Source organism: Anolis carolinensis, chromosome 1 (genome assembly GCF_035594765.1).
Source record: "Anolis carolinensis isolate JA03-04 chromosome 1, rAnoCar3.1.pri, whole genome shotgun sequence".
NCBI lineage: Eukaryota > Metazoa > Chordata > Lepidosauria > Squamata > Dactyloidae > Anolis > Anolis carolinensis.
Window position 1 is genome coordinate 143,922,759 of NC_085841.1, and position 24,461 is coordinate 143,947,219.

General features: G+C 40.1%; 1 protein-coding gene across 5 annotated transcripts in view; it reads left to right on the forward strand.

Annotated features, from left to right (window-relative positions):
- Positions 1-430: 430 nt before the first annotated feature.
- asap2 (ArfGAP with SH3 domain, ankyrin repeat and PH domain 2) overlaps positions 431-24,461 on the forward strand; it is a 148,950-nt gene continuing 124,919 nt past the window's right edge. For 3 of the 5 annotated variants that reach the window (XM_008117675.3, XM_008117693.3, XM_062983562.1), the window contains exon 1: positions 432-1,098. In XM_008117675.3, the coding sequence (XP_008115882.1) occupies positions 973-1,098 (126 nt within the window). In that variant the 5' untranslated portion in view covers positions 432-972. Of the gene's footprint in view, positions 1,099-24,461 lie in introns of all 5 variants that reach the window. The other 2 variants (XM_062983549.1, XM_016996639.2) reach the window with 1 other exon arrangement.

Genomic DNA, 24,461 nt, shown 5'->3' on the forward strand with positions numbered 1-24,461 from the left:
ACAGGATTACGATCTGCCAACTACAAAAGGCCACCCTACTGGGATCTGCATGCATCATCCGAAAATACATCACACAGTCCTAGACACTTGGGAAGTGTTCGACTTGTGATTTTGTGATACAAAATCCAGCATATCTATCTTGTTTGCTGTGTCATAATAAAATAATAATAAAAATGGAGGTGTGTGCAAGAGGGAGCACCAGCTCCTCCACAGACAGCACCACACGCAACACTACACACAAGAAGCGTGCAATTATACACACGCAGAAACACACTGAGAGAGATATCCTTTGCCATGCCTCTTTCTGGACCCGCCTTGGGCGCATCTCCCCCATCTTGCCTTGATCCAAGCCAAGAAGCAAGCCCCTCTCCTTCCCATTTCCCACCCCTTCCCCAGGGAGGTGTGTCCTCTTTCCCCGCCTCGTGGGGTGGGCGTGTGTGTGTGCAGTGTGTGTGTGTGCGCAGAGTGTGGGTCTCTTCGGGCGCCTTGCAGGAGGCGGAGTGTTTGCAGAGCGTGTGTGTGTGTGTGTGTGTGCAGAGTGCGGGTCTCGTTGGGCGCCTTCCAGGAGGCGGAGTAGTAGTGTTTGTCTGCTCGGCGATCTCTCCCTTTTTCCTCCTGGTGATAAGGATGAGAAGGGAGGGCTGTGTGTCTGGATCCACCTCCTCCCCCTTTTCCTCCCGAAAGTAGGGCATTTCCTTGTGTGTGTACCTCCCATCACCACTATCACCACCACCACCACTATCCTTCTAACCCTCTTGCGCTTGGGTTGCTGAGCGATGTGAGTCGGAGGACTCCCTTCCCAGCCTCTCCTTCTGGTTATTATTTCCCCTCCCTCCCTCCGTCCCTTCCTCCTCCTCCTCCTCCTCCTCCTCTGGAGCCGCCCCACTCTCCCTTCTTTTCCTTCCTTCCTCCTCCCTCTCTTTCTCTGTCTCTCTCTCTCTCTCTCTGTGTCTCTCTCTTCCCAGCCCCGCCATGCCGGACCAGATCTCCGTGTCGGAATTCGTCTCCGAGACCAACGAGGATTACAAGGCGCCCACCGCCTCCAACTTCACCACCCGGATGGCGCAGTGCCGGAACACCGTCGCCGCCATCGAGGAGGTGAGACAGAGAAAGGGGGAGGGAAAAAAAGCGCGATCAGAGCGGGATAAAGCCAGCCTCACCCGGCCTGGTGGTGGCAGAAGGCGGCAGGGCTCTCTCCTTGCACAGTGCGGGTGCCTCACTGTCTCTTATCTTATCCTTTGGAGCCAGGGAGAGCGCAGAGTGTGTCCCTGGATTCCCCTTCTTGGCAAAGTGGGAGTGTGCTTCTTGGCGCATTCTCTGGAAGTGGGGAAAGGACTCCTTTTGGCTGCCCTGGAAGTGAGGAAGACGCTTCCCTTTCCCGCCCGCCTTTTCCCCAGCCTCCTTCCCTTTCTTCTCCCCACAAAAGAGGACCCCGGGCCCAGCTCTCAGGCACCTTTGCCATGCAAACCCCCCGCTTTCCCCAGGGCCCTTCCACACCGCCACATCACCCAGAATATCAAGGCAGAAAATCCCACATTATCTGCTTTGAACTGGAATGTATGGCAGTGTGGATTCCCTTCCACACAGCCCTATATCCCAAAATATCAGGGCAGAAAATCCCACAATATCGGCTTTAAAGTGGGTTATCTGAGTCCACACTCAGATATGATGGGATTTTCTGCCTTGGTATTCTGGGAGATAGGGCTGTGTGGAAGGGCCCTCAGGTGCCCCTCTTTGGCACAGCTTCCTCTTCCCCTCCTTCGCCTTTGCCCGCCTTTTTTGTGTTTTGTTTCTTGCATGCATTTATTTAAGATTCTCCCCAGACAGGAATAAGAATACCAATATTCTTCCACAAAGGGTTGGGCTTTCCTCCCCTCCCATCCCCTCTGCCTTCTATCCCCCCCTCCAAATTGCGCCTCAACATGTATCCACCTGTATTTGGCACATCACTCTCTAACCATTTCAATGCCTGGTGTGGTCGAAGGCATTCATGGCCGGAATCACTGGGTTGATGTGAGTTTTCCGGACTGTAGGGCCATGTTCCAGAAGCATTTTTTCCTGAAATTTCGCCTGCATCTATGGCAGCCATCCTCAGAGGTTGTGAGGTCTGTTGGAAACTGGGAATCTGTGGAAGGTCCAGGGTGGGAGAAAGAACTCTTGTCTGTTGGATGCAAGTGTGAATGTTTCAATCAATCAACTTGATTAGCATTGAAAAGCCTTGCAGCTTCAAAGCCTGGCTGATTCCTGCCTGGGGGAATCCTTTGTTGGGACTCCTCTCTCTCCTAAACTGGCAATGTTCTCCTAGCTTAGCTTCCTCTAGTTTTAGAGCATTGATGTCTTTTGGGTTGTGGGGTTTTGAAGGTTGGCTCAACACTTGATTGTGTGTGTTCTCTTGCTCTATATGTACAGTAGATTCTCCGTTAATTGGTAAATCGATAGTTACCAGATGAATGTAGTTTCTGGTTGCATGAGAGTTACAATTAAAATAGGCCTAACCTTATGCCCCATACTGTATCATACCAGAAATTCTGTATTGATATTTAAATACAGTAAGCCTACTATACTATATCATACTATAAACTCTGTATTAACTTGATATTGATATTGAAATAAAACCATATATCCCATCCTATATCATACTAGAAACTCTGTATTGACTTGATATTAATATTGAAATAATACTATACATCTTATACTACAGTGTTCCCTCACTTATCACGGGGGTTAGGTTCCAGGACCACCCACAATAAGTGAAAATCCGCGAAGTAGGAACACTATATATTTATACATTATTTTAGTAGTTATACACTATTTTAAGTCTTTATCAACCAATTGTGTGTTGATAAATAGCCTCCTCCTCCCGTTGCCACTTGGGCTCCTTTTCTCTCCCTTCAGCTTCTCCTTCCTCCCTTCCTTAGGCTATAAGTTGTAATTTTTTATGATTTATAATTTTATTTTAGAGTTTATTGAAAAACCACAAAACAGCGAATCTGCCAAAAGCGAACCGCAAAGTAGTGAGGGAACATTGTATAGCATACCAGAAACTCTGTATTGACTTGACACTGATATTGAAATACAGTAAGCCTAATACTATATATTGCATATCATGCTATGTACTGTATATTGACTTGAAACTAATATTGAAATTCAGTAAGCCTGCTATGTATGCCATACTATATCATCTTATAAATGAAGTCTGTATTGCCTTGATATTAATATTGAAATACAATAGGCCTAATATTGTATATCCCATACTATATCATGCTGTATACTCTGTATTGATTTGATAGTAATATCAAAATACAGTAGGCTTAATACTGTATCATACCATAAACTCTATATTGGCTTGATATCAATATTGAAATACAGTAATTAAAGGAAATTAAGACAAATTCAACACTGTTTTACTGTATTTGAAAGACAGCTTTGTGGATGCAGTATTGGTAATACGTACTTTGATTTTTTTTTTTGCTGGTAACTTGAAAGTTCTGGTTGTTTTGGTTAATTTAATCTCTTCTGTATAATGAATAGTTACCATATATACCAGGCATGGGCAAACTTGGGCCCTCCAGGTGTTTTTGGACTCTAACTCCCACAATTCCTAATAGTGGTTGGCTTTTAGGAATTGTGGGAATTGAAATTCAAACACCTGGAGGGCCAAAGTTTGCCCATGCCTGATACATAGTCATGTATAAGTTGCCCACATGTATCAGTCGGGGAAAGGTTTTGGAAACAGAATTATGGATTTTGATAAGTTGAGAATCATTCCATGGAGAAGGGAAAGTGCCAGCACAGACCCGAGGGGCCAGTCACCCCTAATCACCACAATTTCTCTACCCAAATCTTCAAAAAGCAAAAAGCAGTGCCATGGAGGAAGTAGAAGGGGTTGTTGCTTCTTTTAGGTTCTCTTTTAGGTTTCACCTTTTGCCACTCTACTAAGAGAAGAGGATGGTTCCATTATTTGTGTACAGTACTTACGCTAACTCATTGATAAGTTGACCCAGGTTTTTTGGGCTGGTATTTTTGCCTACAATTTTCTAATCTTATATATGAATATATGGGGTAGTTAATATCTGACTTGTCTCCATCATTTTGCCTATTAGGCACAGTATGATACTGGGAGTTTAGTACAGTATGACACCTGTATCCGCAGGAGGTAGGTTACCAGACATTCAAAACCAGTCATAATAAGGAACCCACTTGAAATGAAGAATTTGTGGCCCAAGTATACAATAAAGTTTAACTGGACGACTTAGAAAATGTCTGAGTGGACATTTAAGATATGGATAAATTAAACCACTGACAGCCACTCCACAGATGTGGGATTGTACTTTAGTCCCCGCATAGCCCAAATGTAATCAGTCGATCACGGAAATAAGTGCTGCTTTGTTGAGTAGACCTTTCTTCCATAAGCGGTCACCCAGTGTGTTATGTGTTTGTGAAGGTCCCAGCTGGTTATATTATCTTTAAAAATGTGCTTCCTAGATCTAGGCCACACAACAAGGTGGATAACTCCAGATCAGACTATGTGTGTGTGTTTTACCTATTAAGACGTTTCCTCTCCATCCTTATCTTGATTCCCTTATCTTGGAGGAGGATGGAGTTGTCGAAGGTTTTTATGGCCTGAATCACTGGGTTGCTGTTAGTTTTCCGGGCTGTAAGGCCATGTTCCAGAAGCATTCTCTCCTGGCGTTTCGCCCACATCTATGGCAAGCATCCTCAGAGGTTGTACCTCACAACCTCTGAGGATATACCTCACAACTTCTGAAGATACCTGCCATAGATGTGGGCGAAACGTCAGGAGAGAATGCTTCTGGAACATGGCTTTACAGCCCGGAAAACACACAGCAACCCAGGATGGAGTTTTCTGCTCTTTCCAGGAATCAAAGCATCTCTTTTCAAAGCAAAGGACTTCAATCCCTGACCACTACTACTGTGTTTTGGGAACCTGTTTATGTGTGGTTTCTCTTGTACTGATGTCATATAATTTTTTTATCCATGTCCATAATACCCTAAGATGTGTGGCAGAGTCTTGGCTTGTGAGTGTTTTAAATTTTCATTTCACACAAAACAAGTGAAAGGTGCACATTTCCCAATACAGGCAGTACTCAAGATAAGTTCTGTAGGTTTGTTCTTAAGTTAAATTTGTTTATAAGTCAGAAAAGGGAAAATTATAAAGTGTAACTCAGCCAAATATATAGCTGTCTTTTAGCTTTGGATCACATAGGAAAGGGTTAACACCCCTGTCGTGTTTGTTTTGCTGTCTGTAGCTCTGTTCAGAAGATTTCACCTCACTTTCTATTTGTGTGATAATTGGATTTTCAAAAATGTGGTGTGTTGTGGAAACAAGAACTAGTGATAAAGCTTCAGTTGGGTCACCTTTTTCCCATGATAAATCTTCCAGGAATGAATTTCCCTTCTGAGGGATAGATTTCTCTTACTTTGAGTTGTTTGTAAGTCAGATGTTTGTAAATCGGGGACTACCTGTATACACAATGCTTTCAACAATGAAAAGATTTAGCGTTAGATTTTGTATGTATGTGCCTTCAAACTACCTGTCGATTTATGGTGACCCTGTTAATTTCATAGCATTTTCTTAAGAAAGATTAGACCCTCCACACACACATATACAGTCTTTACTGTTGCATAGTTTCTAAACACTAGCTTGGGATTTTTCATGTGCCTTTACTAGTATTTACAGCTGCAAAAAGTAAAGAATAAATGATAACTGAACTACAGTGGGCCTTCCACATTTGTGGGATTCACTTTTGCAGATTTGAGAACAATGCCCTCTCTAGGGATCTCTAGGTCCTTCAGTGTGACTGTATTGGAGTTGCCTGTCGAGATTCACTGGAGAACTTGAGGATTCCTAGAAAGAACACCCTTTTTACAATCTCTGGCTCCCCCAGTACAATTTATAGTGGACACTTTCCAGTATTATTTATTGTGTCAGAAGCAAACTGAGGGTACAGTTGTAATGTATTTAAAAAAAACAAAGTTTAAAAAAATGGCATTATACTAAATGTCATTTGGCCATTTGGAGTGCCCCTGGTGTTGCTATAAGAACGTCCTCCATTGTGAATGCCACAGGGCTCAGACTGCATTGTAGTATGTGGTCTGTGGTTTGCTCCTCTCCACGCTTGCATGTCGTGGATTCTACTTTGTGGCTCCATTTCTTAAGGTTGGCTCTGCATCTCGTGGTCCCAGAGCTCAGTCTGTACAGTGCCTTTAATGTCACCCAGTATTCTGTGTGCCCAGGAGGGAGCCTCTCATTCGGTATCAGCCATGGATTCAAGTTCTGGGTTTTAGTCTGCCACTTTTGGACTCTCACTTGCGGAGGTGTTCCTGCAAGTATCTGTAGATCTTAGAAAACTATTTCTTGATTTAAGGCATTGGCGTGCTAGCTGATATCCGAACAGGAGGTGGGCTGGAAATGTCACTGCCTTGGTCCTTTCATTGTTGGCTGCTACTTCCCGGCAGATGTCAGGTGGTGCAATACTGGCTAAACAGTATAATTTCTCCAGTGGTATGGGGCGTAGACATCCTGTGATAATGTGGCCTTATCCATTGGGAATTGGCTAAAGAGTTGCTCTGGAGGATCAAGAAATTCCTAGAGACGTTCCCTCGGGTAAAAAAACAATTTTTAATTCACTGTGTTTCACTGTATCACTAACCCCAGGAAATGTGAAGGGCTGACTGTATTTAAAATAATTCCACATTGATTCTAAAATTATTCCTCCAATGAAAAGGGAACTACTGCTTGGATCAATACAATCTTCTTTCACTCCCCATTTCTCCACCAGTAACAGAACACATCCTCAGTGAAATTTGCTCAAACATGGTTTGATTGTATCTCGCTTATATGCCACTGATAATGTAATTTTGCATTTTCAAAAATGTGAAGAACAACTTCTGGAAGTTTCCTTCATAACACTGTTCATTTATGCTGTCAAACATATAATTTTATCTTGTTAACATTCTGGAGGCTTCATAGCAAGTGCCCAGTTATTATTGTAAAGTGGTGTTTTCCAGGGTGCTTTGTTATGGTGGACTCAGATTTTTCAGTCTGTTTGCCACTTAACAAAAACACAGATCAGCCACCACGAAGAGTTGTTGAGCTCAAACTAGCTTGTCCAGATTTGCAGAATGACTGTTTTGCTGTTGGAAGTAGTTTCTCTCCTGCACACAAATTAGCTCTTGGGCTGCTCTGTTCTAATTAGCCTTAAAAATAAAATAAATCAGTGTTTATATATATTTAAAGACAAGTTGTCTGAAAATGAGACCTGGAGTGTGGTTTTTCAAAAAAAAGAGAACTTTACAGCGTGTGCTGTTGAAATTGTGGGGTTTACTTTGGAGTAAACATGCTTTTTACTTGACAGCTGCTGTTACAGTGGATTAACAGGATGGGATTTTTCAGAACGCCTTCCTTCTTCCAGTCCCCAGTTCCCCCTCCTCTTTCCACAAGGTTAACTGACGTGGAAGTGAATTGCCATATGAAGAGGAAACCTTGGAGGGGGGCAGCGTGGCCTACCTATGACCAAGCCTTTTTGCCTCATCTCTGTTTTACACAGAGAAGATTAAAATTCTGAAGCTATGGGTGTTTTTCGTGATCCTGAAACAGCACACTTTGAAGAAAAACAAGGATACTTTTTCTCAATCTTCTACCTTCAAACAGATTTCTTCTTATGCCAGCCCTAAAAATTAAGTGGCTTATCAATATTCATTTTTATTTTGACATATTTTGAGAACAACTGAACTATTATTTTTTTAGAAATTGAATCAATGTTGGTTATGATTTTGGATAAATCATTCATCATTCTGTGCTCTTTCTATTTCTCTCTTTCTTTTGCATACACATATTTCAGAATTCAGGGAGCACCAAAATTAAAATAATCCTCTATTGCAGAGTTTTCCAAATGGTGTGTTGTGAACATAGTGAGAAATGACAGAAATTTTGGAAATTTATGCTATTACACATATTTTCAAAAATATATATATTAAAGGTTTTCAGGAGATATGTTAAGGAGCCATGGTGGCGCAGTGGGTTAAACTCTTGTGCTGGTTAGACTGCTGGCCTGAAGCTTGGGTTGCTGAAGGTTGCCGGTTTGTATCTGCGAGATGGGGTGAGCTCCTGTCTGTCAGCTCTAGCTTGCGAGGACATGAAAGAAGCCTCCTGGCAGGATGGTAACACATCTGGGCATCCCCTGAGCAATGTCTCTGTAAATGGCCAATCCTCTCACACCAGAAGCGACTTACAGTATGTTTTCATGTCACTTCTGACATGATAAAAAAGGAGATAAGTTTTCTCCCCCATACACTTTGTTATTACAATTTACGCATGTGTCTATATTTTTTGGTTTAACCTGCGGTTTGCAGGTAAAACCATTGCAAAATGATGCACGTCTAAAATGAATGTCACAAACATGAAATGTTTGGAAAGCTCTGATCTCTTGTCCTTGCTGGTCCTATTAATGTAATCGTAACATGGATACCTGTTTTGCTGAAGGCTCTTCCTTTGTGGCTTGAGCTGTAAAGTCTGTTAAGGACAAGAGGCAAAGAAAGAGTGCATTCAAATTGCCACTTCGTAGCTTAGCATCATGAGATTTATTTTTTTTAAATCTCATGAGTCAGACACCAGAACATCCTGATTTGTGAATGAACATCATTCACAGTTCTGGTGTGGTGATAAATTAGAATTTTCAAGCGTGGAAGGATTGCTCTTGAAAGGATGCTTGAAGCTTGTTGCTGTGTGGTTGGGAGAACAGGCTATTCAGACAAAGCATGCCGGTTTCCCACTTCACATACTTGTCTGTTGTTTGTTCCAAATTACTACTAAGGGTTGCAACGTGGTTCCAAGGCACCACAACCAGTATGCTGTATTCAACAATTACCTTACATTTTGCATACTCAATGACAATTTTTGTTAGATTGTCCAGGATGTCCTTTATTCTAGACAATCTGTTACATTATGCTTTGTAGTAGGGGATGATGCTAAAAAAATTAATATTTTGCCAGAGATTATTCACTAAGGGATCATAACATTATACAGAGCTGCATGTATTAAGCCTGTCTTGGTATTATTCCTGTTAATCTACTAGTGTTAATTTCTTAGCAAAGCTGGCAAACCCGCAACAGTTCTGAATTGATCATATTGAAATGACATGAACAAGAGTTGTTTTTTGCTGCCAGAGGACAAAATCTAAACATTAATACCAACGAAAGAAGATCTACTAAATATGTGAAAACTTTACACTCAATAATTGTGTAATTCCATTCCATTGAATTTTCTCTAGTTTTCATTAACAATTGGGTTGAGACCTGAGTATACATTTTTGTCTTTTAGTATTATGGTTTATATAGCTTTTTTAATGCTATGTTCAATAGGTTGCCTAGTTTTAAAAGTCATTAGGTGATGCTGCAATCACAGAAAAGACAGCAGTGACATAATTCGTTGTCATTAGCTTCCTTCAAGTTTATTTCGAACCTATGAATGAGATACTTCCAAATCTCTCTATCCTCAACCTCTCCTTAGGTCTTGCAGCTTGTCTGAAGCTTTCCTGCTTTGAGCCATTTCCAAATTCTGCTATGGTGTCAGTTGGGCTGATTCTGGTTCGGTCCCATTGTCCAGTCACCTTTATTGTTTTTCACAGTTATAGGATTCCCCGACTTTAACTAATGCTGGGCAAAACTGTATTAAATGGCTTACCATTTGGGTGCAAGAAGGCCTCATGCATCATGTAGACGCCACAAAGCGACTTCATGCCCGCTTTGGCATAAGTGACCCATGTAAATGGGCCCTGGGTTAATCTATAAGGACTGTGGCCTTCTTCTTTTCCCACTGCCAACAATATTGCTACCCTGTTTCCCCTAAAATAAGACATCCCCAGAAAATAAGACCTAGTAGAGGTTTTGCTGAATTGCTAAATATAAGGCCTCCCCCGAAAGTAAGACCTAGCAAAGATTTTGTTTGGAAGCATGCCCGCCAAACAGAACACCAGAGCATGCAGGATCAGTAAATGTACATACCATAAAGTGTTGTACATGGAAATATTGGTAGTAACAAGAAATTCTTGATAGGATTCACAGTTTGTCTGGTTATGTTGGTTTATGATGACAACTACTGTACAGTATATAATAAATGTTCATTTTTTTGTTCAACAATAAATGTTCATTTTTCTTCATGGAATAATAAGACATCCCCTGAAAATAAGACCTACAGCATATTTGGGAGAAAAATTAATATAAGACACTGTCTTATTTTCGGGGAAACACAGTAGGTGTTTTTAGTGAGACATGTCTTCTCGTGGTATGGTCAGTGTATGATAACCTCAGTGTAGTCGCCTTGGGTTGAAAGGAGAATTCAGGCCTGATTTCCTCTCAGACCCATTTATTTGTGTTTTTAGCAATATCCATAGAACCTTTTCCCAGAAACACATAGCAACCAAATTGATTTTTTTCCTGTCAGCTTTTTTGTTGTCTAGCTTTCACTACCATACATGGAAATGGAAAATAGGATAGCATGGACCATCTAGTTACCTAATTGTTGAAACAAAACAAACAAAACTGATAGCTATTAGATAGTTATGCCAGTACTTTGCTGTGCTTTGTATTTTGTGGAAACATTTAGGAAAAAAATATAGTTGTGCTTTATGAATTAGTGAAGACCTGTTACTAGAATCAGTTAACAATGGGATTGATAATCATAACTTTTGTGAATATATTTTGTTGTGGACATCATTTATAAAGTGTTAATGCCAGCACTATTGTAAAGTATACCTGCATATACAAAACTACCACTTTGGATTATACCACATTGCAGGTGTTTAGTCAGGATTGCTGGCTAATGCACATGCAAGCTGAATTTGTATAGAAAAATAAGATAGGTTGTACATTGTTGAATTTTGGGTTTGACAAAGCACAGCCACAAGCAAATGGCTAGTCACAAACTGGGAGGAAAATTGATAGGTTACAGGAAGATCAAGCTGATTTGTTTGATCAATTGCAGAAGTTTATGACTAAAGCAATAAGGTGATCTTTTATGTGAGATATCACTGATAAATGTATGTTCTATACTGGTCATGTAAATTCTTAGAAAGATTCACACTTGTAAACTTGTGATATTTATGGGTTCCATTCGATAAGATTCTAGCAAAACTTAGAAATACAGAATCCCTCTGTGAGGCAGGACATATCCTAGTGCTTTGCAATTGTGTATAACTTTTCTGCAATGTGCTCTAGCTGATGAATCATTAAATGTAGTTACAGAATGTATGGTATTGGCTACACATAATCTGAACAGGGATCTCGATGTATTTGATTCAATTTGCTACACCAAAAGAAGTTCTTCCTTACTGAACATTCCTTGCAGATAGACATCACGCCATCCATATTATGCTGCATAGTAGCAAAGTGCAAGGCGGGTGGAGGTGCATCACAACATCAATTCAGTTCAAAAAACCACATTTCTTGGTTACTTGGTTCAGGCAAGTATAGCGAACAGTGAATTTGATCTGGAGGAGAGTCATTCCTGATCCTAGATGTGCTGATCAGTTAAGACTAAGCACAAAGGAAAAACCAGTTTGTCAGGTTTTTTGAGTAGAAGGATTCTTAGCATTGGTCAACTCTACTAGACATCCTGGGGCCATTTACAGCATTACATTTTCCCATTCTGTGTGTTGAGATATATGCAAATATAAAGCAGTTAGATTGGTTTATCACAGTATTTTTCAACATCTGGGTGTAGTATTGGCACCAAGAAATTTTCATTTTTTTTAAAAAAAAGTACTCAATGCCACTTAGTATTGTATTTTCTTGTTTACACTTATTGAAAAAATCTGGGGGAAAAGATCAATTTCTCCTACTTAAAAAAAATCCATGGGTTTTTTTCCTGGATCTTTGAACTTGTAGAGAACCATGGTGTATAAGCTGCTTGCATTGCTGTATTTGGATTTTGGCATAGAGTTAACTCACATTTAGAGTGGCTTATGCAGAACTACAAATATATGAATCCAAGGAATGGCATTGTATAGATACACAGCCAGCTTGGCACAAGTTGAAACATCTGGAATCCAAAACAAGGTCAACTTCTTCCCTGCATCTGTAGAACAAGGAGGTTACAAAACAAAGCTGTTCCACGTAGTGATTAGCCCCGATGTCTATAGGAAGCCCACTGTTTTGTGAGAGAGACATAACAGGGGTGTTGCTGGAGTATTGTCTAGGCCTACTCCACTGCCTAGTAACTGTATTGACCTCGATTAAACAACTACATTGAACTGGATTATATGGCCATATAATGCAGATCAAACTGCAAGTAGTAACAAGTGCTTTACCTCATATTATGTGCAGACAAATTATAAAATTGTGACAGATAGAATCCATGATAAATGTTATGGACTCGGAGGGATTGCATCCATCTATTTTCTTTTGCTAACGGACTACATATCACTGGCACAATGTATTATCTCTTATTACCAAATCCAGTATAGAGAGTTGCAGGATTTCTTGAAGCAGATTTGGGGTCTATGACACAACCTCTGTATCTGTGGAACCAGTACCTTTGACTTCATTTGTCCATGTCCGACAGAATATGTCCTCTCTAGACATTTTTTAGGTTCTCCAGTACAACTGTATGATATTTTGTGTTTGCATCCAACATCCAGAAAACATGTCCCTGTGTATTTTTCTGTTACTTAAAATTTTTATATCCCACCCTTTTTCCAGTGGTCTTCGTACAACATACACTAAAAGCCATCTGACAGATTTAAAACACTGTAAATAATGAAAGTGATTTTAAAAGGCTAAAAACAGTAGACATTTTAACAGGTTAAAAAGATAGGTTAAGATAGTTATAATAGTTTTAAATTATTTAAAACCACAAACACATGAGAGTTTCTGTAAAACCAGTTAGACTCCCAAAGCTTTGGTGAGCAAACCATATTTCCACTTGAGACTTGAATGACTGTAATATTGACACCAGTCAGGCCTTCAAGAGTCCATTTTAACTCTTGGAACATAACCAATTTGGTTTTGCCAGTCCTATCAACTAGGATGGGCAAGAGTCAGGGTTACATGAGGTTGACTGAACTGATTCAAGCGTCTTCCCCGCAACAGAGCAGCATCTGAAACTGCTGCCAGGAAAACTGACCCAATGGACATCTGTACATCTCTTTGCAATAGGGATTATATCAATTTGTGAGCAAATATGTGTGACTCACCACTCAATAGTTCCTAACAAGTTGGTCACCGAAGGCAATCGAAATTAATGATCCTGGCCTCTCTGAGCCTGATCCTAATAAACTTCTCACCATTTGGAGTCACCATTCAGGGAGAGGAGGGTCCTGTTGAGAATGCAATAGTGTTGTTGTGTGCCTTCAAGTTGTTTCACCTAAGACGACCCAATCACAGGGTTAGGGTTAGGGTTATCTTGGCAAGATTTGTTCAGAAGAGGTTTGCCATTGCCTTCCTCATAATAATAATAATAATAATAATAATAATAATAATAATAATAATAATACAGTAGAGTCCCACTTATCCAAGATTCGCTTATCCAAGGTTCTGGATTATCCAAGGCATTTTTTTAGTCAATGTTTTCAATATATCATGATATTTTGGTGCTAAATTCGTAAATACAGTAATTACAACATAACATTACTGCGTATTGAACTACTTTTTCTGTCAAATTTGTTGTATAACATGATGTTTTGGTGCTTAATTTGTAAAATCATAACCTAATTTGATGTTCAATAGGCATTTCCTTAATCCCTCCTTATTATCCAAGATATTCGCTTATCCAAGGTTCTGCCGGCCTGTTTAGCTTGGATAAGTGAGACTACTGTAATAATAATTGTATTCTATCCCATCTCCCCAAGGGGATTCAGGGTGGATTCCAACAAAAAATGGCAAACATTCAATGCCATAGTACATTCATAAATACAAGTAGAAATAATGAACCAACCAGATACTCTTGGGCTCATAGAGTAGATTTCATGATATGTAGATATTTGAATTCTGTTCTTCAGGGTTGTAGTCCAACACTCAAACCGCTACACCACATTGGTTTATGCAATAATATAGTCATAAAAATATTATTTTTAACAGACCTCAATAATGCATAACAGGGACAGCAAAGAGTCCTTCTCAATTCCCCCTTCCCGTTAATGTGGTGTTAGGTCCAGATTCAGCCGTATCCTGTATAGTCTTTGAGATTAGTTTAAATTGAAGTTGTATAATTCTTTTGAAAGTGCCAGCTGCTTTAATAACTACAAGATGTATATGGAGTTACATGAAGTAAGTAATGCAGAGAAAGCACAGTATACTATCTAGCAAAGAGAACAAGGTATTAACTTCTAATTGTAAACTGCCTTTAAGTACAGTTATTATATTCATAAATCTTTTAAAATACCTTATGTGATGAAAAGCAACCAGCTTTCAAAGATAGATAGGTGGCTAGTGTTCTTGTTTCAATAAAGTTTCTGCTCTACTACTCAACTAAACTTGAGAAATGAAGATGTTTCTGTAGATTTAGATATTCAATTTCTATAAGGATGCATTTCTCATTACCATCTATAATCACAATTATGGATTCAGAAACATATGCGAAGTTCTGTACAACTGGGACTACAAAATGTTTCCCCTCTTATACCTAAATCCATATTTTAGGTTGGCAGGTAGAGATTGGGGTAATGGCAAAAGGGGCCTGGAAAATGATGTTCAGTCTTGTATATCTGACCAGCAGAGGTGTCAAAACCATTTTCACTGAGGGCCACATTAACCTTAGGGTTGCCTTGAAAGAACCATTTGTAATTGTGAGACTGTATCAATACAACTATGTTGCCTTGGCATTGAAATTCATGCAGACCACATACAATGATGTGGTGGCCTAGATTTGGTCCACAGGCCTTGTGTTTGACACTTGTGAGCTATAGGAACATAGCTGGATGTGTCCCTGTTTCATCCCTAATCTTCACTAGAGGTCATCCACCAAGGTGACCAAAGGCATCTCGGTGCTGTATCCAGGTCTGAAGCCAGACTGCGATTGGTCCAGAAAATCAGTATCTTCCAAGAATCCCAAATAAAACATACTCACCTTGAACATGCTGCAAGTCATTAACAGGATGTATGCTTCTTTGGCAGCAGAAGCATTGTCTCCAGCCCTTAATCTGGCTCAAGAAGAATCTTGTTATTCCAGATCCTCCAGGAAACTCCGGAGTGACTCTGGTATTTTTGACACAAGGACATCTGGATTGGGATGGATCTGGAGTGATCAAATGCCTTCACATCAAAAAGATCCACTGTTATTTTGCTCTCCAGAAACAATCCCAAGCAGCTCCCTGGCAGCGTCTTGCTGGCAACATCGCTTCTGGTGAGAACACAACAAGGTTCTTAGAAGCAACATTGCTAGCACGGCTCTGCTAAGAAGTTGGTTGGAGCCGCTTCTGGCTGACAAAACAGCGGCTATGGTGCCCTGGAAGAGAGATCACCAATGCCGATGCACTGTTGGTTTGACTGGATGTCTAGACTCCAAAAAGACTGGTAGATGTAGATTCCCTGTGCTGTATCCATAGCGGTTCTGGAAGAGCCTACTCCAAAATATTTAGCCTAGTGTAGATACAGCCTTGGACAGGTATAAATTGGATTTAGAGCTTCAAAAATCACTAGCAGAATGCCAGCCTCTTTTTGGTAAATAGAAGTATAGCCTTCTCCCACGCTTTGATAAGAAATTTGATTCAAAATATGCTGTATGACATGGATTTTGATTTTTTGCTACATGGAAGATAATTCCTTAGCCACTACCGTGGCCTGCTTGAAATGAATACCCTAGCAAAACACATTGTTCTGATGAAGCTCTGTTTGCTGACAATGACCCAAGAGCTAATCCAGGGGGATTCAGTAGGATGGCTTTTGAGTGACAGCAAGGCAATATGGACTGAAGGATGTGCATCTATTTATTGAATGTGATCTCATTGTTAAAGAGTTCCTTTATTTGTCTGGGATGCTGTGCAAAGAATTCATAAGCTGTGGGTAGGAATTGTCTTGGGAAAGTCCTGATTTGCAGTATGGATTCAAGGGCAGAGGAGAGTATTCTTCACTAATTTTGTAGGCTTGGTCGACTGGTGAGTTCTTTATTAAACATTTTTTTAATTATTGGCTACCAATTTAAGAAACAAAGTTTTCCTAAGAATTGCTAGTGGAATATGCAATATAGGATGCTAGCGCAAAACACTCCAGATGTTCCTCTTTGTAGCCATGTTTCTTTAATGTCTGATCCTACAGCTGCATCCTCATTATTAGTATCTGACTTTAAGTCAACGCCAGAAATTAGAGCATAGGTTGTGATTTGGCTCACTAATCCTAGGCTTTGTCCTGATCTTGGAATTGCAGTGTATAAACCACCTGCTGTGTGGAGGCCTCTCGCCCCCCCCCCTTTTTTTTTTAACACCAGGGTAAAGCATAGATTATCACGGTAAGGTTTTCTTCTTTTTTCAATGGGATGTCTATAATTTTGTCTAGGCATTATGTTAAGTATGTATGCAACTCCCTCAAAACAGTCGATGAGATTATAGTGGAACAAGTTAGTTGTGGTTTCCTGAATAGCTTTTGTTATATATTTTCAAGGAAATCAGGGAGCATGAAAGCAAAGTAAATGTCTAACAGGCATTATTTGCTGTAATTCATTTTCAGTGAAAACTTGGGTTTCTGCAAAAAAATATATAGCCCTAGCAAAATCTATTTTGAAGAAAGCCACATAAATGTTAATCCCTATCAATCAAACTGGATTATTATTTGAACAAAGGCAGAATAGTGGCAATTTCCTTATCATGCGTACATCTACGGAGCTTTGTTTTGGTCACCATTTCTCGAATCACATTATAAAATATTACCAAATACTAACTTTATTTGATGTTCTTCTGCAATTACAGTTAAGTGCAGTGGAACTACAGATTGTATCTCTTCAATTTGAATCAGGCTGACCTCCTTAAAAATGGGGGAACGAGGAATGACCTGATAACAAAGATAGTCAGATCATGTCTCCTATCTAGCAAGATTAATTTGTTTTAATCAGTTTAATACAATCCTCAACCTCTTTTCATTACTTATTTGTTATGTCTGCTGTTAATCCTCCATCTGTTTTCCAATTTTTAATTTAATTTTCTTGTTTTTGTTTTTGTTTTGCAAAAGCCCTTGAAGGATTGTGTACAGATAACTGAACATTAGGGTCACACTGTAGGATACTGCTCTCTATATTCCATTGTTAAAACACACTTGCAGAGAAGCATTTGTTTTCTATACATAGCTTCTGAACAAGGTTCATATCACACTTGGGTATCTAAAAACTGATCCCTTCATGTCAGCTTTGTCTAGTGTGGATGAGAAGGTTAGATGGAAAGACACTAGTTTCAGTTGGTTTATTTACTGTCCATATATGGTTTACAAATCAGTTGGTTAAAAACACAGCTAAATATATGCAAAAATGTTATACAAAACTTGAATAAACCCCGTACATTTAATAAAAATAAATAAATAATGAGAAAATTTATTTATGCCCTGTCACCATCTCCCCAAAGGAAATCGGGGGCGGCTCACAAAAGCACTCCAAAGTGCCACACATAAAATAAACAAAACATAAAACAATATCAACATAAAATTATAACCGCAAGGACAACAAACGCACAAAACATATCACAATAAAAATTTAAAATTTATAAAACACAATACTGCCTGCCGATAAAACTGGCTGTCTTCAATCAATGAGCTAATCCTTGGGGCCAGGAACATATGCCTGATGTGCAAAATGTACCCAAGCTAATTCCCTGGCATCTTCAAGTAAGACCTGGAAAGAATCCTATCTGAAACACAGAAGGGTCACGGCCACTCCATGTCAACAAATCTGATCTAGATGGACCAGTGGTCTAGGTCTGTATAAGGCAGTTTTTTCTGTTGTTGATAAAGATGGTCTCACTTCAATATACAGTAGAGTCTTACTTATCCAACATTCGCTTATCCAATGTTCTGGATTATCCAACGCAGTCTGCCTCCCACCCAGATCCACAGCTGTTTCTCTAGGCAGCAAGGACTGAACTTTTTACACATTTAATTTCCAACAGTGTTGTTACTGTAAGTTCATTTTATGCAATTCTATCTTTATTTGTAGTCAATTTGTTAGTAGCCATTGTTTTTGTAGTCAATGTTTTCAATACATTGCAATGTTTTGGTGCTAAATTCGTAATACGGTAAAATTACTACATAACATTACCGTGTATTGAACTGTTTTTCTGTCGATTTGTTGTAAAACATGATGTTTTGGTGCTTAATTTGTAAAATCATAGAGTAATTTGTGTTTAATAAGCTTTTCCTTAATCCCTCCTTATTATCCAACATTTTCGCTTATCCAACCTTCTGCCGGCCCATTTATGTTGGATAAGTGAGACTCTACTGTATAAAAGTTGCCCTCATGTATAAGGGGAGGGCAGGCTTTGGGGCTAAAAGTATTGATTTTAATAAGACCCTTGGATAAGTCGATGGTCATTCTGTGGAGAAGGGAAAACACCAATGCTGCTGCAAGGGGTCAGCTGTCCTTGGTTGCCACCAATGTTTCCTTAGTCAGGCAGGTGGGTTTGATCAGAACAGGTGCCACGGAAAAGGTGCTTCTTATAGATTATCCCAGGACAGAATAAGCTCTTGCCTTTCACTCTCTATCCAGAGGAGTAGATTTCTTTTTTAATCAGAGTTAAGTTAACAGAGCCCCGGTGGCAAAGTGTGTTAAAGCACTGAGCTGCTGAACTTGCAGACCGAAAGGTTGCAGGTTCAAATCCCAGGAGCGGAGTGAGCGCCCGCTGTTAGCCCCAGCTTCTGCCAACCTAGCAGTTTGAAAACATGCCAATATGAGTAGATCAATAGGTACCGCTCTGGCAGGAAGGTAACAGCACTCCATGCGGTCATGCCGGCCACATGACCTTGGATGTGTCTATGGACAACGCCGGCTCTTCGGCTTAGAAATTAAGATGAGCACTCAGACATGACTGGACTTAACGTCAGGGGAAACCTTTACCTTAAGTTAACAGTGCTTACATTGACCCTTGGATAAATTAACCCAGTTTTTTGGGTTTGATTTTTTTACTAACGTTTTTGTTACATAGGAGGGTAACCAACACTTGTATACCTATTGCAGTCTTTGATATTTCAGGATTTGTCAGAAGCTGACATTTCATTATATGAACATTCATACAGATGCAGAAATAGTTTACATAATCTTATAGCTCTTTGAGGAAATGAAATGCTGCAAAATTAGTGGAATGTGTTTTTCTTAGAAAGACAATTTGAAAAATTCTGTTTGCTCTGATAAAGTTTTTGAAATATCAAGGCTTGCTTTCAGTGCTGTGGTTGATATGGTTTATTTATTTCGTGTCAAAAGCATTGGTACAGCAAATACATTTCAAATAATGGAAATAAAATAGAAAAGAAAAGAAATCACAGGCAACTAAATAGTTTTGGACCAAAAGCGGGCAACAGCAACCGCATTGTCGGTAGCTTTAAACAACTCCTCCTCCGTACATGAGGCAGGGCATTGTGGGCAAGCATACATATGCTGAGTTGTTTGTTCAGCTCCACAGTCACACAAGGTGGAGGATTCCTCCAGGTAGTGCCACCTTGCCAAGTTGTCTTTTGATCTGCCCACTCCACTTCTGAGTCTGTTCAGGGACTTCCAAGTTGCCCATTCCTGGTTTGCCCCTGGAGGAAGACCCTCTTGGGGGGCCATCCAGTTAGAGTTGCCTGGTTTAGCTGCCCAGAGAGACACCCTTGCTGTTGCTGGAGGAACATCAAGAGGAGTGGTGGTTCTCATGAAGCCCTTCCTTGATTTGAGTCTATTGGGAGGAGGCTGATAGTCATGCAGTGCGTGGCTTTCACAATGTTCAACCTTTTTTCTCTCACCGTTAGCAGTAACTTCCCGTCGCACGTCAGGAGGGGCAATGCCAGCTAACTTGTAGAGTTTATCAACAGGTGTAGGTTTAAGGCATCCCGTGATGATTCTGCATGTTTCATTCAGTGCTATGTCCACCTGCTTTGCATGGGCAGACTTGTGCCAAACAGGACAGGCATAATCTGCAGTTGAGAAAGACAAGGCCAGGGCTGATGTTCTTATTACTTGTGGGTCTGCTCCCCATGTGCTGCCAGTCAGTTTCCGCAGGATGTTATTGCGTGCAGCTACTTTGTGCTTGGTGTTCATGCAGTGTTTCCTATATGTTAGTGTTCGGTCTAAGGTGACATCAAGGTATTTAGGATGGAAACAGTGTTCGAGCTCTTGGCCTTCCCAAGTAACTTTCAGTTTCCTGTTGGCTTCGCGGTTACGTAGGTGGAAAGCACACACTTGTGTCTTGGCAGGGTTAGGCTTCAGGTGGTTCTCTTTGTAGTAGCTGGAGAGATCTTTCAAGGCATTGGTGAGTTGCTTTTCAACTGTTTCAAAATCTTTTGCTTGTGTTGTAAGGCCAAGGTCATCAGCATATATAAAGCTCTTTGTGAGTGGTGGTAGTGGCTGATCGTTCGTGAAGATGTTAAATAAGGTCGGTGCAAGAACGCTGCCTTGGGGTAAACCATTCTTTTGCCTCCTCCATCTGCTTTTCTGGCCCTGAAACTCCACATAGAAGCTGCGGTTTTCTGCGGTTGATATGGTATGCGGTTGATATGGTATGTGGTGCATATTGGTCCTTGAAAAAACAAAGACAACTATTTCCAAAATATATGCAAGGCTACTGCTGATGGGTTCTGGGTTTTGCTGCAGAAGATGAATTTGTGTGAAGTGTTGGCTCCTAACTGTTTTTTTTTTACTTTGGAAAGAAACACCGCTGCCACTTTTTCAACCTACATTAATTGGTCAATTTAGTTGTGCACCATATCACTAGAGTTCCTGGGGTCTTAGATTTAAACCTTTGTGCAACATGCATGGTGTGAACAATTGTTTCTTGTTAGCCTAACACAAAAAGAGAGAGTTTACTGACATTGTAGCTAAAAAGGAAAAGTAATAGCATCACTTTGCACTGCCTCTGTGGACTTTGATTGTATTCAGAGATAACATCAGCACAAATCAAACTGACCTTTACACTCATCAAAATGAACTCATCACAGTGCCTCTCACTATGTGGAATATTTCAGAACTCGTATTTCGCTGCATGTGGATTTTTCTCGGTTCTTAATATCACTACACAAAATGTGGGAAGTCTCCTGTGTTTAGTAAGGCACATTAAGCCCTATTATCGGGAGAAAGGGAGATACCAGTCAATCAACTTCTTTAGATTTCATTGCATAGAGAATGTGGATGGACACAAATTAGAAACATAAACTTTTCCAACATTTTGTTCTATGGTAAGTTTTTTTTGTAGTGATGAATTAATTTTTGATACTAAGAAAGCCTTCCAAGTGCAGTGTTTGTGACTTTGGAACTGCCTAGTGCTGATGTTCCTGTTGCTGTGTAATCAGTCATCAGTCGCAACAAACCCAAACACTGAGTCATATGTTAAGTAAGAGTAGTGTCTTGCGAGTGTGTGGCATTCCCTTTCCTGTTTTCTTCTTGCTGAGTGCATTGAGAAGCAATGAAGACCGCCAAGCAGTCAAGGGGGATATATCTATTAACCACGCTTACCCTTTATCTCAAAAATTGCAGTGAAAGGATGGACGTTCGCTTCTTAATCTTGGGCCATCCTGGGTTTAGAGGTCATTGTTAACAGGCAGAAATCAGCTCAGGAAGCCAGTGAAACATGAAGGCTGTAGATTGATGGCTTACAGGGATCTATGTGGACAAGCTATTGATGAGTTTGTCCCAGGTGCTTAAGGCTGTTTCCATTAAAACTTTGCTTACAAAGCCAGCAGTGTACAGTCAGTAGCATGCTGTGGTTGATTTATATTTGTTTGTAGATAGAATGTCAACACTAATTGGTGGGAGAGTATGTGAAGACTACTGATGTAGTCCTTGGTGTATTTTTGTTCCTCTACTTGGGAGCCTTAGCCATTTTCAATTAGGTTGTGGTTGGACTTTATCCCCCCCCCCCCCCGCCCAACATTATAAGACCGCCATTGTGCTTATGACTCAGATGTATCTACATCTCTGATCTCCACTTTAAATGGCTAAATGATGTTGTCTCCAATGGAAATTTATAGTGGTGGTCATGTTGTCGTACAGTTCTCATGGAAAATTTTTTGGTTCCAGGAGCTCTGAAAGATTGCTTTCTCCTACATGAGCCTGTACAAAAATCTAAGATCATCCATGGAGGCCCTGATTTGTGTTTTGCTAGGGATGCAATTCTTCACTACGCTTTTGACTGAAGGAAGCGACAAATAACTTTAGCAATTCTCTTCCTGTTGTGAGAAAGACTTGGGATTTATTTTTTCAGTGTTTGGTTTTATTGTTGTTGTGTTAGTGATTGATTGATTTTTGTAGAAAGACAACATATAATCACAGTATTTTAGAAGTAAATTCTCCTCCATGCAGGTCTGTGTCAACAAAGGAGCTTGTAATGAATTGTTCAAAACTAGTCATGGACCGAAACAAGAGTTTTTATTTTTCTGTGTGCTTACAACCCTGAAGCAAATGCTGCTCAGGGAACAGAAGAACAATTGTTTTGGATCCACCATGGAAAAATTAGGGTGCACCTTACTTCTGTGCTCTTCTTTCCCTTGGGGACATAAATATTTCCTCAAGTTTTCCCTATGAAAGGGGGCAGTGCATGTTATTGTTGTGATTGGATGGTGAGCCTACCTCCACTCAAAAAATAGATATGAGAAAGAGACCACATTTTAAAATCTAAACTAGCACTTCATATTAATATAGACTTATATTAATATATTAATTCCTTTTCTAGTAAGAATAATAAAGAATTTGGAGCATGCTATAAAAAGTTTAAAAGGGGCCAGGGTGGCACAGCAGGTTAAATCACTAAGCTGCAGAACTTGCTGACTGGAAGGTGGGCAGTTTGAATCTGCAGACAGGGTGAGCTCCCGTTGTTAGCTCCACCTTCTGCCAAGCTAGCAGTTCGAAAACATGCAAATGTGAGTAGATCAATAGGTACTACTTTGGCGGGAAGGTATCGGCGCTCCATGCAGTCATGCCGGACACATGAACTAGGACATATCTACAGACAATGCTGGCTCTTTGGCTTAGAAATGGAGATGAGCACCATCCCCCAGAGTCGGACTTGACTAGACTTAATGTCAAGGGGAAACCTTTACCTTTACTTTATAAAACGTTTGTTTAAATATCTTTCTTGTCATTAATAGTTTATTAGGATTTCAAAGTTGTTAAAATGATAGAAATAGTTTGGAACCAAAGACTGGGCAAATCTCCACAGGAAACCTGGACTAACCCAGAAGTCACTTATGGCTGTTCTCAGGATGTTTTTCTACTTGGTGTATTGTGTAAAACCAACTACTGTACATCTTGAATGCCTGGCTTTGAGGAGGGTCCCTAGGTCTGGCTGGGATAATCATCAGTCCATTACCTTTGTTCACATTTCTGCTAATTGACTGGAATTTCTGAATATAGTTCAATTTATCTGTTTCTCTTTCTAGTTTTCCTTAGCAATTTTCGTGATCTAGGTTTGTGACCCTTACTTTGTGCCCAGGAAGATTAAAATGCTCTGCAACTGGATTTGGGATATTGTCAGATTTATGTCCATTAATCCTTTTGTGTAGAGACTTTCCTATATGTTCAATAAAGAGTGTAGAGAAAAGCGTTGCTGACATAGAATGGCATATATCATATTGGAGGAAGAGCAAATAAATATACCTCTAAAGTTGTGAATGATGTTATTGGCTCCTGTAATATTGGTCTCAGAATAGATGTTGGAACAGAAAGTGCACCTGAGTTCATGGACAGGCTTGTCACTGTATTAACATCCATGTAATCTGTTCTCCTGTAAATGAGTACCCTGCACATTTCTGGTTTTGACTTTCTACAGATTTGATTATTCACAGATTGATTTAAAAATGCTCTCTCCAGGAGTATCTAGTATCCAGAATGTCTTAGTGGTCATGTTCTTCCAGTCATGCTGGAGAAGGTGGAGATTTCTAGAGAGAACATCTCTCTAGAAATTCTCCAGTGTTATGGTCTGTTTCCAGCAGAAGTTGACCATAGTGTCATGGTGGAAGGCTATGACATTCTTGAAATACGCAATTTTTTAATTTGTGGCGTTCAACTTTTATGGGTGTCCTGTTCACCTAACCCCAGTGAATGCGAAAAGATAACACTGTTTAAGATTTGGAGTCCGTTTGTGTGGACCGTATTATTCTTTAGACTTGATTGTAACTTGTTGATGATGCATTTGAGTCTTTACAGCTGGGGACTGGACAAGACCACAACGGGTGTTCTGTAATTTTGTGGTTTTTGGTGTATCTTGTAGGAGATGCTTTCTTGCCTTGTTGATTTGGTTTTTTAAAACCCTCTTAGGCAGATACTATAGTTTGAGATATGCGTA